Source organism: Salmo salar, chromosome ssa15 (genome assembly GCF_905237065.1).
Source record: "Salmo salar chromosome ssa15, Ssal_v3.1, whole genome shotgun sequence".
Taxonomy (NCBI): domain Eukaryota; kingdom Metazoa; phylum Chordata; class Actinopteri; order Salmoniformes; family Salmonidae; genus Salmo; species Salmo salar.
The window spans coordinates 54,519,948-54,535,748 of NC_059456.1; the positions used below are offsets into that span (position 1 = coordinate 54,519,948).

At 44.5% G+C, this 15,801-nt stretch overlaps 1 protein-coding gene across 1 annotated transcript; it reads right to left on the minus strand.

Annotated features, from left to right (window-relative positions):
• Nucleotides 1-3,180: 3,180 nt before the first annotated feature.
• Nucleotides 3,181-15,485, minus strand: LOC106571739 (bone morphogenetic protein 2). The gene is made up of 3 exons (XM_014145140.2): nucleotides 15,008-15,485; nucleotides 13,631-13,998; nucleotides 3,181-8,859 (listed from the first exon to the last, which is right to left on the minus strand). Exons 2-3 carry the CDS (start codon nucleotides 13,983-13,985, stop codon nucleotides 7,934-7,936), a joined length of 1,281 nt encoding a protein of 426 aa, XP_014000615.1. The 5' UTR covers nucleotides 13,986-13,998; nucleotides 15,008-15,485; the 3' UTR covers nucleotides 3,181-7,933.
• Between the last annotated feature and the right edge of the window lie 316 nt (nucleotides 15,486-15,801).

Sequence of the window (15,801 nt, forward strand, 5' to 3'; positions counted from 1 at the left end):
TTTCCTCCAAACATAATGATTGTCATCATGGCCAAACAGTTCTATTTTTGTTTCATGAGACCAGAGGACATTTCTCCAAAAAGTACGATCTTTGTCCTCATGTGCAGTTGCAAACTGTAGTCTTGCTTTTTTATGGCGGTTTTGGAGCAGTGGCTTCTTCCTTGCTGAGCGGCCTTTCAGGTTATATAGGACTCGTTTACTGTGGATATAGATACTTTCGTACCTGTTTCCTCCAGCATCTTCACAAGGTCCTTTGCTGTTGTTCTGGGATTGATTTGCACTTTTCGCACCAAAGTACGTTCATCTCTAGGAGACAGAACGTGTCTCCTTTCTGAGCGGTATGATGGCTGCCTGGTCCCATGGTGTTTATACTTAAGTACTATTGCTTGTACTGATGAATTTGGTACCATCAGGCATTTGGAAATTGCTCCCAAGGATGAACCAGACTTGTGGAGGTCTACATTTTTTTTCTGCGTTCTTGGCTGATTTCTTTTGCGTTTCCCATGATGTCAAGCAAAGAGGCACTGAGTTTGAAGGTATGCCTTGAAATACATCCACAGGTACACCTCCAATTGACTCAAATGATGTCAATTAGCCAATCAGAGGCTTCTAAAGCCTCTTCTCTGGTATCGCACGGCAAGCGGTACTGGAGCACCAAGTCTAGGACCAAAAGGCTCCTTAACAGCTTCTACCACCTTCTACCTACTATATGAAAGTAATCAGATTACATCACTGAGTTTGGGTAATTCAAAAGTTACATTACTAATTACAATCTTGGACAGGTAACTAGTAACTGTTAGGTGTAACATTTAGAAAGTAACCTACCCAACCCTGATTGGGACATCCCCACCAGATTAAAGTTGAAATGTAAAATGGTTTTGGATTACTTTCCCCATAAGAAGCATTGGAAGAAGACAAAAAGGATCAATCAAGTGCATTTGTTGTGTCATCATAGTGGTCTCTGACTTCTGGTCAGACTTGCAACCTTGAATTTGCGCATATTTTCAATGCTGAATTTAATGTCATTGAGAAAACAGAAAGGCGTCATAATACATTTTTTCGCAAACATCCTAGTCATCTACTTTTTCAAAAGTATCTGTAATCTGATTACAATATTTTTGCTGGCAATGTAAAACTGATTACAGTCAATGTTTTTTTGTAATCTTATTACATGTAATGAGATACTACCCAACCCTGGTCCCAAGGATCCCAGATAGCAAGGACCGTATTTGGGGGAACAAGGGTGAAGGCACAGGGGCACGCCACATTCGTGTTTTGGTTTGGAATTTGGCCTATGTGAATTAGTGAATAAACTTTTGATAGAAGTACTCCAATGTATGTGCCAGTGGAGGCTGGTGGGAGGAGCTACAGGAGGACGGGCTCATTGTAATGACTGGAATGGAATCAATGGAACGCTATAAACACATCAAACATATGGAAACCATGTTTGACACCGTTCCATTGATTCCATTCAATCCATTACAATGAGCCCGTCCTCCTATAACTCCTCCCACCAGCCTCCACTGGTATGTACTGTATGTTGAGAATGGTGTTTACCCAGTATATTTTCTTATTTAGACATATGTTTATGAGGTGTGTATTATGTTATTTAATGTGCTTTTTACTGAGGGTAATTACACGTTCTTATCAAGGCACAAGGCGAGACACAAATGCAGACACTGGAGGCAGATGGTTGGAGTCTTACAATGTTTATTAATCCAAAAAGGAGTAGGCAAGAGAATGGTCGTGGACAGGCAAAAGGTCAAAACCAGATCAGAGTCCAGGAGGTACAGAGTGGTAGACAGGCTCGTGGTCAAGGCAGGCAGAATGGTCAGGCAGGCCTTTCCAGAAATAGGCAAGGGTCAAAACCGGGAGGACTAGAAAAAGGAGAATGGAAAAAGCAGGAGAACGGGAAAAACGCTGGTTGACTTGGAAACATACAAGACGAACTGGCACAAAGAGACAGGAAACACAGGGATAAATACACAGGGGAAAATAAGTGACACCTGGAGGGGGTGGAGACAATCACAAGGACAGGTGAAACAGATCAGGGCGTGACAGTTCTCCCCCCTATATAGTGGGTCATGGTATGCTCCGAGGTGACGGTGTGGCCATGGGGGACGTCCTATATACTGTATACCTGTGTGTAGCAGCTGGGGTTGTTTGCCAGTAGTGGATTGCATATGGGCAGACTAAGTTGACAGAAATGCAAGAAAGGCCCTAGTCCTTTTGATGTAGTAACCTTTTAGTGTTGTGTTACTTTTCACAGTCTTATTGTGAGTTAGAAAAAATATATTTTGTCAGCCTTCATTTTGTAGCACCTGTTATTTAATAAGCCTACACCTGATTTTGCAACTTGAACTTTTCCTCCTATTACGACAGTGAGACATGTTACCCCAATCACTACAATTCAGCATTGGTCTTTTAAGCCTTGGCTCTTTCCAGCCTTGGTCTTTCTAGCCTTGGTCTTTTCCGCCTTGGTCTTTCCAGCCTTGGTCCTTTCAGCCTTGGTCTTTTCAACCTAAGGCTATCTTCGATAAGTCCTGAAGCGTGTGTGATATACTGAGTAAGAACAGCTACCGTATACAGTATATCATGTGTCATAAAGAAATGTACAGTTCAGTAGATTAACATTTATCAATGTGGCGTGCTGGGCTTGTCATGTAGTCATTCTGACTGATTTCTCAGCTTCCTGGTACTAAGATGGAGAACGCTACCCATAACCACACTGACTCCACTTCTTCACAACCCTCCATATGTCCTCCATATGGATGTAATTCCTGCCTGCCTCCCCCCTCTCTCTTTATTTCTCTCTCTCTCCCTCTCTCTTTATTTATTTATTTATTTTATCTCTCTTTCTCTCTTTATTTCTCCCTTTGTCTTTCGACTCTTTTTCTCCTTCTAACTCACCCTATCTCTATTTCTCACTCTTTCCATCCATCCCTCCCTCTCTTTATTTTTCCCTCATTCCCTCTCTCTCTCCCTCTCTCTCCCTCTCTCCCTCTCTCTCCCTCTCTCTCTCTCGCTCCCTCCCTCTCTCCCCTCTCTTGACTCAATTTCTCTCCCTCTATCTTTCTCTGACTGGGTTCACAGACAGACAGACAACAAAGTTACAGATTCTCAAATTCAAAGCCTTGAGGGCATCTTGTAGATACTTGAAGTCAAGAATGAAAGGCATAGTCTGATGCACAGCTTTCAACAGCTTTATTAAAACATTTTAAGAATTTATAAGTTACTGAATTTACCTTCATGATCATATGAGATTTTGTTTTTCTACACTTGTGTATTTCGTCATGCTTTATAATATGGCCATTATTGTAAAAGAGAACTAGCCCTTAATGACTTATCTTCCTAAATACATGTTCAATAAATAAATACAAAATAATGCATTTATAAACTGTTTGTCAGAATATTATGAATAGTTAATGGACCCATGAGGTCAGTTTGTTCATTTCTAAACGTTCTGTTTTCTCACTCTGTTGATGCCAGAGAGAGGCAGATCCACATAACATGACAACAGGAGAAACTGGGACGAGACTTAATGTGGAGGTGAATAAGCCACATTTTTTTGTGTGAAGACTCCTGTGATCTTTAGCTGGTGGATAAATTGGTCACCTAACCCACAACCCCCAAGTAAGACAGTCATGGCATAAAACTATGACACATGGCTCCCTATTTGTCTACTGTTGAGTCCATCATACACTGGCTCCCTGGAATGGACTGATCTCCATCCATGTTGCCTTGAGGGGTATTATGCCGCCTACAATGTAGCGTACAATAGCTTAGCAGTGTTCTACCAATGAATAGGCCCTTGACAATGCATTGGGACGTAGCACCACTACCATGAGAAGTCCCTAACACTGGGTCTCCTCCCCCTCAGCCAGAGGTAATGGCTCCAGCATGCCACTCCAGTCTGCTCCACTGTGATTGTATGGATGATTTAGCACTTACGGTAATGGCAGTAGCAGAGCATATTTTAGGAACAACTTAGAGATAGCTTTTAGCAACACCACTGAGTCATTTCCTACTAGCCTCATACACACACACGCACACGCACACACACACGCACACACACACATGCACACACACACACACACACACGTACAATGGAATAAAAGACTACATAAGAATAAGTATTATCATTTCTCCCAGTGATTCTGGAAAAGCCATTTCCATATTTTGTCTCCTCTTGAATGTGCGGACGAATGCTGGCCTGTTTGATGTGTTCAGAGCTGCAGCGCAGATGCCACAGTTTAAGCTACGTTGGACGTCATCTCGCTGACGTTTCTCGGAAAACAGAAAAGACGCCGTGCAGTGCACCACCTCTAAAATTAGAGTGCGGCACATGAAGAAGAAAAAAAAAACGGAAAGAAAGTAAGACTCACAAGTGACCGCCGTTCCTCCCCGCATCTCTGTGTTTTAGCGTTCCGCCCTGCCTGGCACGAGGCCGGGGTAGAGATCTCCCATAACGACGGATGGAGCACTTTGCTGCATCAAAGGTGCACGGCACGCCACATACTTTCCAAACACAGCACCGCCAGAAATCTGGAAATCTGATTTTATAACCCTCATGATTTTGGTTGTTGGAGCTGCAGATACTTTTGGTGTGGTTTAAACACAGTTAAATAATGGGCCTGCCACACCAGTTAGAGAGAGGGTCCCTCTCTCTCTCTCTCAATGGAATGCTCATCAGTGCTGTGGCCGTTCTGTTGTGTGTTTGTATGTAAACTTAAAGAAAGACGGCCACCTTTAACTTATTTACCAGATGCTCAGGAAAGGGAAAAATACAAGCAGCTTCAACTTTGCAGAGTGGTTTTGTCCAAAGCCTGTGTAGCAGTGAATGAGAGCCGGTTTAACCAATAATATCTTACATTTCTCTTGTTGGTTTTATTTAAACCCTATTACATGGGCATAACAGAAACCTATACACAGCCTTAGCTGACTGTGTAAAGTGCTCATTTAGTCTGTCCTAATATAACAGGGGTTTCACTTTGTATTGTCATCAACAGCTTATGGCAAAGTGACTAGTCTGCAAGTCGGAGCTCTGTGATGAAGTGAGTCATAGCAAATCATTACAACTATGACCTTTAACCTCGGTCCCGTAAGAAAGGAAGGAGAGGAGGCGGGGTTAGGGGGGATGGGGCTTGTTTAAAAGTGCTCCCTAGAGGGAGGGTCTGATACTAACTTGGCCCTAATGCGAGCCCATGGAGGTAAGAAACACTGGCTGACTCAGAGTACCAGAACCAAGTGCCGTTGGATCAGGGAGCAAGGAGGGGGCGACATTCAGGAGCACGCCCCGTGTGCCCCCACCCTGGGAGCAGTATTTCCACCCGACCCAATGAAAGGTTTATAGACTGCAGCTATAAAGGCAAACCACTAAATCTAACACTGTTTTAACACAGGCGTTTTCTTCCAACCCCCTCTCCCTCTCTCCTCCTATCCCTCTCTTCTGACCTAACAGTGTTGGTAGTGACGGGGGGGGGGGTAAAGTTTTACTGTTGAATGTTTAGTTGATTTTCATCAAATGCTCATTAACTTAGCCAGTGAAGTGACTTCCTTCTGAAGTCCATTAAAATGGTGTGCTGAGAGGGGGGCAGAGTGGGGATGGAGGGCAGGGTGGGAGGGAAGCAGGCGGGGAGGCTGGGAGGCAGGCAGGCAGGCAGGCAGGCAGGCGGGTGGTGCTACTGGCAAGGCTATTGGAGACCATGTGCTGAGCTGAGTTCTGTGGTTGGGGTCGACATTACATAAATGGAAAGCAGATGGGAAATCTGGGGGGAACGGATGCAAGGTAAAATAAAAGAACACGTGTAGACCAGGGGATTGGAACTGATGTGTGGACAGGGACTGCTCTGGCAAGAAATGACTGTCTGTTGCGTCACCCAGGTGGGTGTTGGGTAAGAGTAGGTATTAGGTCATCTTTCTATCTGTTGCACAACAAGTCAATAGACACAATGGCAAAATATCTGAAAAAGTCATTATCTTAGGACTTACAGACTTAGGGATAAGACATTTCACCATTTCTACTGTCAACGGTTTGGAAATGTAACTTCTGTACTATTAAATGAAAGATGAGTATGTGAGTTGAAAGCATATATTTGTTGTATATGAACGGTTTTTTTCCCCCGAAGAAAAAGTAAAAGTCTTTGTACAGCTGATTAAAAACACAAGCATGTTGGGTTGCTCTCTGCAAACGAGTGCATGCATGTGTCTGAGTTTGAAACCAACATTCCATGGTTCCAATGTGCACTCGTATAAAAAACATTATATTTAGAGATTCTTGCGATGACTCGTGTTCCGTTCCAAACCCTGTCTAATGCAAACACGGCAGGAAAAAAAGTCGGTGAAACTCCACAACCATTCCTCTCTCTCTCTCTTTCTCTCCCTTTCTCTCACTCTCTCATTATCTACCCCAGCAGTGTGGCTACAGTATGTATTTCCTCTGTCTCTTTTCAAACTGTTCCAAGTCACTCCGTTTAGGCTTAGTGACTGCACTACTTTTCCGAGAACAATACAAGTATTAAGATATTCATTCTAACCTTCATGCCCGTGCTGTCTTGGGACATACGATATGTTTGGTTTTTGCCATCGCATCCTGCCATTATCTGTCCCTATGAATAAAATATGAGCAATAATCCCCTGGTGTTTGTCAATGACAGTGTTGTTTGTGTTAGTGTTCATTCATTTCTCTAACAGGACTGTTCCAGTGAGGGTTTTCCCGGTGGTGCCAAAAAAACACAACAGAAGAAGAATATGAGTCAGAGATGACAAAGGAAAGGTAGCCAAAAACACGTCGGGGGAGAATGGTCTGAACATGTGCAATATGTAGTAGGTACACTGGTGTGTGCGTGTTTGTTTATCTTTATTAATTAAAGCAGCTGTAGACCTCATGTCTCGCTGAGGGCCTATTGGCGTATCTGTCTCCTAGCTCGCAGGCTGTCATGTCTCAAATCGCACAGTAAACAAACTCACAGCACAGGCGCTCTTCAAATCCCTCGCACACCGACAGACAGCTCGGGTTGTTTGTTTTCTCTCTCTCTCTCTCCTCCTCCACCCGCTCGCTCTCTCTCGCTCTCTCTCTCTCTCTTTCTCTTTTAAATGAACTATTCCCAGGGGTTAACTTTTACCTCAGCCTTCATTCCCAGGGATCTGTACAACGACATGGAGTGGAGGAAAACATCTAGCTGTGTTTTCCTAGTCCTCCCCCAGAGACCTTATAACATCTGTGTAGATGTAACTACCCTGGACCCTGCTGTGATTCTATACCCCATTGCAGGCCATTACACCACACTTACACTGACCCTTTCAAAAACACACCGCCAGGCTCCAGCTATGTTTCTCGTAGGCATTCAGTGTTAGAGAGTTAGCTTTTAACCTAGTCTTGTTTTTTGTTTTTTTGCAGCTAATTTATGTGGGAGATGTTTGTAGCTCTGTTACTTTTTGACCCCTTGACATCCTTAGTGTGATTTGAATGTTTTTAAACACACATTGTGAAGTCAGCTGGACAAGTTGTGGACAATTGGAACAACCAAAGTGTTTTCTCACGATAAATACACATGATTTATTTACAAATAAAGTGGTTATAATAGAAATAAATACAAAATAAAAATCTGAGCATTATACTTCATGTGGTATTGCACCCAATTCGAAATGTACATCAGAAATACATTTTCAAAACCAGTAAAGGATTATTCCTCCAAGTAAAATATTTATTTTTCCCAACTTTAACTAGACATAAATATATTCATATATAGTTATTTTTTCTTCTTCTCCCAAAATAGCTCTGTTTGTGTCTTTTTTCTTTCATATAAATAAAACATTTTCATTGGGAAACCGGGTGTCCATATAACCTCACACTCTATGTCTTTCTCAGTCTCCATCCCTTCATCCCATCCCTCTCTCTTTCTCTCTCTGTCTCTCTCTCTCTCTGTATGTCTCAACGGCAGCCACATCCCTCCACAATCATATCCTGGTAGTTTTTGAGGATGACCTTCTCATACTCATCCAGATAGAGCAACGATATGGGGCTGAGCTCTGTGGGCACACAGCACGCCCGGGGGATGTTGGAGTTCACAGAGTTGACCAGAGTCTGAACGATGGCATGGTTGGTAGAGTTGAGGTGGTCGGCCAATGGGAAGGGACATACCCCGTGGCAGTAGAAGGCATGGTAGCCAGGGGGCGCCACTATCCACTCGTTCCAGCCCACTTCGCTGAAGTCCACGTCGAGTTCGTGTCTGTGGCAGTTGGCCTTGTGTTGATGCTTCCTCCTCTGTTTCCTGTGGCCTGCTGCCTGTCTCTTGTCCCTGTGCAGCACCGCGTTCCCCCGCCCGTCATGACTGTAGGTCACCAGCAGGGGTCGAGCCTGGGGCCATGAGTCCTGGTCCTCGTGGAGGGAGCGGCTCACTCTGACGTGCCTGCTCTGTCTCTGGGCGTCCTCAACCCCCTGGGTGTCTGGGTGGAACACCTCCACCATGAATCCGTGGTTGTGGCTCCCCCCGGAGGACCACTGGGACACGGCGGGGCTGACGTCGAAGCTTTCCCAGCGGCTCAGAGAATCCTGCACCAGCCGGGTGTCCAGGAGGCGTGTCAGGGGTTCCCCACGGGGAGATGCAGGGGCTCCAAACACCTCGTACACGTTGATACGATGGATGCCACCAACACTGGTACTGGTATTGGTATTGGAGCTGTTACTGCTGTTGTAACTGGTGTTACTGGTGGGAGCTGCTGTGACCCCCAGGACCTGGTCCCTGTAGACCCGGAGCTCTGCAGAGGTGATGAGCTCTTCTCCAGGGATGGAGGTGAGATTGAAGAAGAACTGCTGGGTGGTCCTGCCCTTCAGACTGGCCAGAGCCTCCATGGATTCTACAATTGAGAAGGAGAAGGAGAGAGTAAGGGTCAGTGGATGATGTTGACATAGAAATTCATGGCTAAGCTCAGGACATTTTTTTTTTTACTATAAAGGTTGTAGAGTAACTCCATGACTGACCAAGATTTACTGTCCTAACAAACGGGTTTTCTTTCCATAGCTCACTAAAACACACACACACACACGCACGCACGCACGCACGCACACACACACACACACACACACACACACACACACACACACACACACACACACACACACAAGAAAACGACTGGCTGTGTGTGGGTGTAGATCATTGTCGTCATACACACGGCATCATACACATACACTCACTTACTCCAAGAGCATGAGTCAATGTAAAGGGAACAGGTTACAATTATGACCATCCAGCTGCAACATTGCCAGGTTCATACATTTCACCAGAGTAAATGTCATGACATCAAAGCAGTGGCATTCCCATGTATTGATAAGATCTAGCAGGGAGCAGTGATAGTCTCTAACCATTATGCATGCAAGGCCACTAAATACCATAGACATTGTTCTGCCCTTTAGGATTTGTTTGCTACATGATGGAGTCCTGTTATTATTGGATGTGTGGATAACGCCATTGTCGTCCATCATGGAATCATCAAAGCTAGATTATTATGACATAATGAAAGGCCATAGGGAAGTATATCTCATTTATCTTAGGGTGGGTTCATAAATTTAACCTGGAGTGCCAGAGTGCGCTCAGAGTGCGCTCTGGGCGTTCGTAAATTCAGAGCGTTGTCAGATTGTCCGTTCGTAAATTCAGAGCGTTTTGCTCTCGGAGCGCTCAGAGCACCCACTGGATGCTCTGGCCGAGCAGTAGGGTTGATCCGAGCGTTCTGACCTCACAACGGCAGTCAAGCGTCAAACTAATTGGCTAATCGTTGGCTAGCTTGCTAGCCACTTCCAGACACAAATGAGAGAACACCTCACTCTGACCATTTTACTCCCCCTAGCAGAGCTGGTTAGGCAGTTTTAATGTTATTCAGAGCATTGGTGACTGTAGCTGTGCTGCTGCCAACAATTTAATTACGTATTTTTCCCGACATTTACTGACACCGGCCATATTCGACGGGTGTTGAACGTTCGTAAATTCGTCAGTTATTCTGCTCTCTGGCACACTCAGATGAGAGTGCTCTGAAATCGGAGTAGATAGCCAGAGTGAATTTACAAACGCACCCATAATGTTTTTCACACCTTTTTTGTCGCAATCTATAGCTAAACTTGTTATTACTCTGTGCATATTTGGGTTGATTGATAATTAATTATTACATTAGTGTGTAAAACAATGTCAGATACATGTCAATGTCAACACTTTAATTTTTTTGATTGTAGTCAAACTTTGAACATTTACCTTTATGTGTTTTACAGACGGTACAAAGACAAGATTGTTATCTGTTTGGAGTGGTAAAATAAACACCAACTTTGAACTCAGGGCTTTTTCAAAGGAGGCATTTAGGAAATTCCACCCTCTCATCCTAAATCTCCCTCCAGAAGCACAAAGACCTCAATTAGGACTATCACTCCTTATTGATGTGGGAAAACCCCTTCTGTCTACTTCTCTCATTCAAATCCCTCTCTCCTTCTCTCTTTTGGCCCACTCACTCCAAAATGCCTCGTTCCCCCCTTTCTCTCTTTCCCCTCAGCCCCAAATCTCCCTCTCCCCTTCTATCTCTCTCTTCAACCCAAATCCCCCCTCTCGCTCTTTAGCCCCAAATCTCTCTTTTTATTCTGCCCCCTGCTCTCTCTCTCTCTCTCTCTCTCTTTCTATCTTTCTCTCTCTCCAGATCCCTGCTGTGTGAGTGAAGGAGGTGCTGCGCTGCGTGTGAACAACATGCCAGGGCTTGTCTAAGAGTTGTGAACCACAGATATGAGCGTATCAACATTCCTAATTTGTTTTCTCGCTGTGTGCCAAAAACAAAGATAACGGCTAATGTTAGGTCATTCATCTCTGCCTGTCTCTGGCAGCCCGTGCCTGTGTTAGGCCTGGAAATATTATTTTTGGCAAAGAAAATAGTTATTTTTGAAAACCGATACCACAAAAAGGAATAATCCCTCTGAAATGAATATCAAGGAAGAGATGTGATGCATCGATAGGGCTTCGGGATTTTACGTTATGTTTTACATGTGTAGCTACACGTCTATTAGATGTATAGGACCTCCACTCTTCCCACTTATACCATGGGAACATTTGAAATATCCAGAACCATGCTACGCTGGAGCACAGGATAAAAAGACAGGAGGAGGCCAGGGGGATAAACAACTAAACATGGCTGAAATGTATTCCAAGGTGCAGAGTGCGGAGTCAAGCGGCAGCTTACAGTAGTGGAGTGAGTGCTCTCAGTCCCAGTCGCCATGCCAGCCAGCCTGTGTGGTGTTTTAGTGTGTCTGTGGTGTTTTAGTGTGTCTGTGGGGTTTTAGTGTGTCTGTGGTGTTTGTAGTGTGTCTGTGGTGTTTGTAGGGTGTCAGTGGTGTTTTAGTGTGTCAGTGGTGTTTGTAGTGTGTCCGTGGTGTTTGTAGTGTGTCTGTGGTGTTTGTAGTGTGTCTGTGGTGTTTGTAGGGTGTCAGTGGTGTTTGTAGTGTGTCTGTGGTGTTTTAGTGTGTCTGTGGTGTTTGTAGTGTGTCTGTGGTGTTTGTAGGGTGTCTGTGGTGTTTGTAGTGTGTCAGTGGTGTTTGTAGGGTGTCTGTGGTGTTTGTAGGGTGTCAGTGGTGTTTGTAGGGTGTCTGTGGTGTTTGTAGGGTGTCAGTGGTGTTTGTAGTGTGTCCGTGGTGTTTGTAGTGTGTCTGTGGTGTTTATAGGGTGTCTGTGGTGTTTGTAGGGTGTCTGTGGTGTTTGTAGTGTGTCTGTGGTGTTTGTAGTGTGTCTGTGGTGTTTGTAGTGTGTCAGTGGTGTTTGTAGGGTGTCCGTGGTGTTTGTAGGGTGTCCGTGGTGTTTGTAGGGTGTCAGTGGTGTTTGTAGGGTGTCCGTGGTGTTTGTAGGGTGTCCGTGGTGTTTGTAGGGTGTCAGTGGTGTTTGTAGGGTGTCTGTGGTGTTTGTAGGGTGTCCGTGGTGTTTGTAGGGTGTCAGTGGCGTTTGTAGTGTATCAATGGTGTTTGTAGTTTGTCAGTGCGTCCACTGGGTGTCATCCCTACCAGGCCTCAGGAGAGGAGAACACCCAACCAACCACCCATCCTGACTCAACCACTCCAACGAGTCATTCACTTTGTGGAAACTTCCCATGCAGTCAAACACTCAGGAGTCTGTGTAAAAGGCCATCCACGAATGCATTGTGCATGTACTGTACACTACTGGAGGTAGCGCGAACTTCCTTTTAGGCCATATTCATTCTCAAGACAGATTTTTTTTATTTTAAATTAATTTAACCTTGATTTAACTAGGCAAGAACAAATTCTTATTTACAATGACGGCCTACCTCGGCCAAACCCGGACGACACTGTGCCAATTGTGTACCGCCCTATGGCACTCCCAATCACGGCCGGTTGTGATACAGCCCAGGACCGATCCAGCGTCTGCAGTGACGCCTCTAGCACTGAGACGCAGTGCCTTAGACCACTACGCCACTCGGGAGCCCCAAATAAACAGTACAGATGCATGATGGGCGATGGTTTTCAAGCAATGAGAGGTTAAGGTTTACATGTTTCTTTATTGTTTTGGTCTATTTTGTTGCATTACTGTAAATGAAATGCCCAGACTAGAGGGTTAGACATACTCTGAACACATCTCTACCCACTGTTACTCTACACCATAGTACAGGTACATACAGACATACACAATACCAAATACCCCAAAATATTGGCCAGAGTTCCTTCACATCATGACACCCAAAGCAAATTTCCCTTTGTGCCTCCAGTTCAACTCTTGTATCAAGTATCTCATATTATATTTTTTTGCATTTAGACCAATTGGCCCTTACTGAAACAATCATCTGGTTGGCATGCGTTTCTGAGGTATATAAATGTATGGTTTTAATGTGGAATCTCGCAGTCAGCGACGCATATGTAGCTATATAATAAGTATGTAATTATGGGGTTATATTATTGGAACGTGCATAATTACGCACGAAGAGCGATTGGAAAAGAATAGCGGGCACCCCCAGAAACAGAATGACTTAAGTAACTGACTTTTCGGTCCTGTCTAAAAATGAGACGGAGCTTAGTCTGCCGCAGTGGCCTCTATCATAATGCGTGTGTGGACAGTGTAGTGTAATGTCATGTGTTGTTGAAGTAGCAGCGGGGCGATGACTATCACGCACACCGCCCTTACTTTATCCCTCTGCTGCGTTGCGTGTCTGGAAAAACTGTTTTCAGGGCCCATGCAAAACACCATACATGATTAAGAAACAAATGACCCTTGTGATACCGCCAACCGTGACGTGTTGATGCCTGTTATAGCGCAGCCAATTGAATGTTCCGGGGAACGGGTTGCATTCACTCATATTTGAGGGATGACTTTGCACTTCAACGTTACACATCAACCACTTCTCTGTCGAACCCTGACGATGAGTGTATCTCGTTAAATTGTTCAATTACACTTGTTATTATAATATGATCTACTTATAACGGGGATGTGTCCCTGACGCGTGTCACTCTGTTAGGATATGAGTGGGCCTGTCATAAAAAAAGTGTAATTGCTCTGAAAATCCTCCTCACACCCTGAGTCATGTTTAAATACAGGGTTGACATGTCTGAGGGAGCAGAGGTGCTCTACGTTGCCAGGTGAAATATGCCACTAATACGTACCTTCATGGTGAAAGCTTCTAATCGTGTTGGCCTTGCTGGCGGCTCTCTCTGCGTGTCTCCCCATGCTCCGGGGCCTTTTAGTGCTGTGGTCTCCGTTCACCGAGTGCATACGGTACAGGTCCACCATGTACTGGGGAACCACAGCCTGCCTGCTCGGGTTCGGCCTCCGTTTAAGTCCGAACATATTGAGGAGCCGCAGCTCAAACTCGTTAAGAAAGTTCTCAGACTGCTCCGGGCTCTGCTTCCCGGACTCGCTGTACTTCCTCCGGCCGACCTCGGGGATAAGTCCCGCAGCGCCTCCTAGCAACACCTGAGCCAGCAGCAGTACCATGAGAGTACGAAACACGGCGACCATGGTCAGTCAGTCCCTGTGAGGAGAGGAGAGCAGCTTCTGTCAATACACAGGCGCCGCTGGCGACACACAGCACACAGGCAGCTATCGACAGCGAGACATCGGCGGACCACTGTAAAATGACCCCAGATCAGCTGCGATAGGCTGTTTCTTCTTCCATACAATAGGAATTATTATTAAAGGAACATCAGGGTAAAAGTAATAAAACGTCACTTTGAGGTAAAGAACAGAGCGGTTGGGAATAACATCCATGCGGACTATGCTAAGTGAAATGGGAGATTGATCTTTTAACATTATCGGGGCAAAACTAAAGCACCAGAATATCAAGGTGAAGAAGGTATGAAAGAGAATTGTCTAACAAGAAAAAAAAGGGGATGGTACAGGAAAGGAGAAAATCAAAGAAACTGGAAGAAGAACAGAGAAGGTGGCAGACAAAAAAGTCTGCAATTACAGAAACGATAAGAGGACGTGTTTTGGTGGAGGTGCATAAAAGAAACACAACACAGCCCTAAGAACACACAGAGTATGAAAGAATGTGATCATCAAAACGGTTCTAATAGAGACGGTCGTTGCAGCAGTCAGACAGCGCTACGAGAGTCATTTTGGTGAGGCTTTGACTGCTACGTAGAGTTACTTCAAGGAGTTCGCAGGTGTGAGATCTGACGTGCGTGTACTGGCCAGGCGTACTCCACTGCGCAGACAAAGACGTCAAAAACACCCAGGTCTAAATCAAAAAAGTACTACCAGTAGATATTCATTTTAGTGTGTATGTTTTGGAATTTGTGGGAACTTTCACCCCAAAATACAGGCTTACAAAATAGAATAAAATAAACATCTTATGTGACAAGTCATTTTTTAACTAAGTGTGTTTTCTTCAATAGAATTGGGAAATCACGAGAGGGAAATTAGATCCAGAATACTCAGTGGATATATGTAGCCTAGTCCATGAGCGTTGTGCAACTTTACCCTAAATATTAAAGTTGTCATTGACTTCAATAATAAGTACCTGTAAAAAAGTATTTTACCTGATAAGGAAGCGCTGTGTCCAGTCGTCCTTCCAGCTTTGGGCTCCAATAAATTCCACATTAATTCGTGTTTATTCCACGCTTTCCTTCTGTGGACGAAATACAGTCCGTGCACTGCTCCGATCGCCTCCTCTTGCACATATCTCCGCAGCTGGGAATCTGGAGACTTCTTGGTCAATAGAATAAATGTAAAAAATTGCCTACGTTCTATCTAAGCGGACTTGTGTAGGCAGAACCCATCGAAGTATGAATAAAGAAGCGCCATTAAACATCTTCAAATGCTAACTTTAGGGTCAAGTTTAGCAGAGAGCGGGTGTGGAAGATTAAACTGTACTCTGTCCGTCGCTCCTTGTACTCTGTGTCTGTGGGTTGGGGAGCGTCACCTCTCTCTCCTGTGCGCGGCACACTGTAGCAGTCCAATTGATTGTTGCCTTTTCTTACCCGGACGAGGCTTTTTGTCGTCCAGTGATGTCACCAACGCAGAGCTGTCATTCATGTCGATTCCAACCACCTCCTGTGCCTTTTCAACCAGTCACCAACAGTAGCCTGCTCAAACTCGCGCTACGGCCTTTACATCTTTTGGTTTTTACAAAATGACTAAAATATGAGACTTTCTTTGACAATAGACTTTTATTCGTTTGTGTGATATAACATTGAAAACATCAACATATATAAGTTTTCTTTTCTATTTTTGTAAAATACTAATTGTTCTGCATTGTTCTCGTGTTCTTTCTCAATTTATGCAGAGCCAGACAACATTTTATTTCATTGTTTCATTGTTGATCATTAAAGAG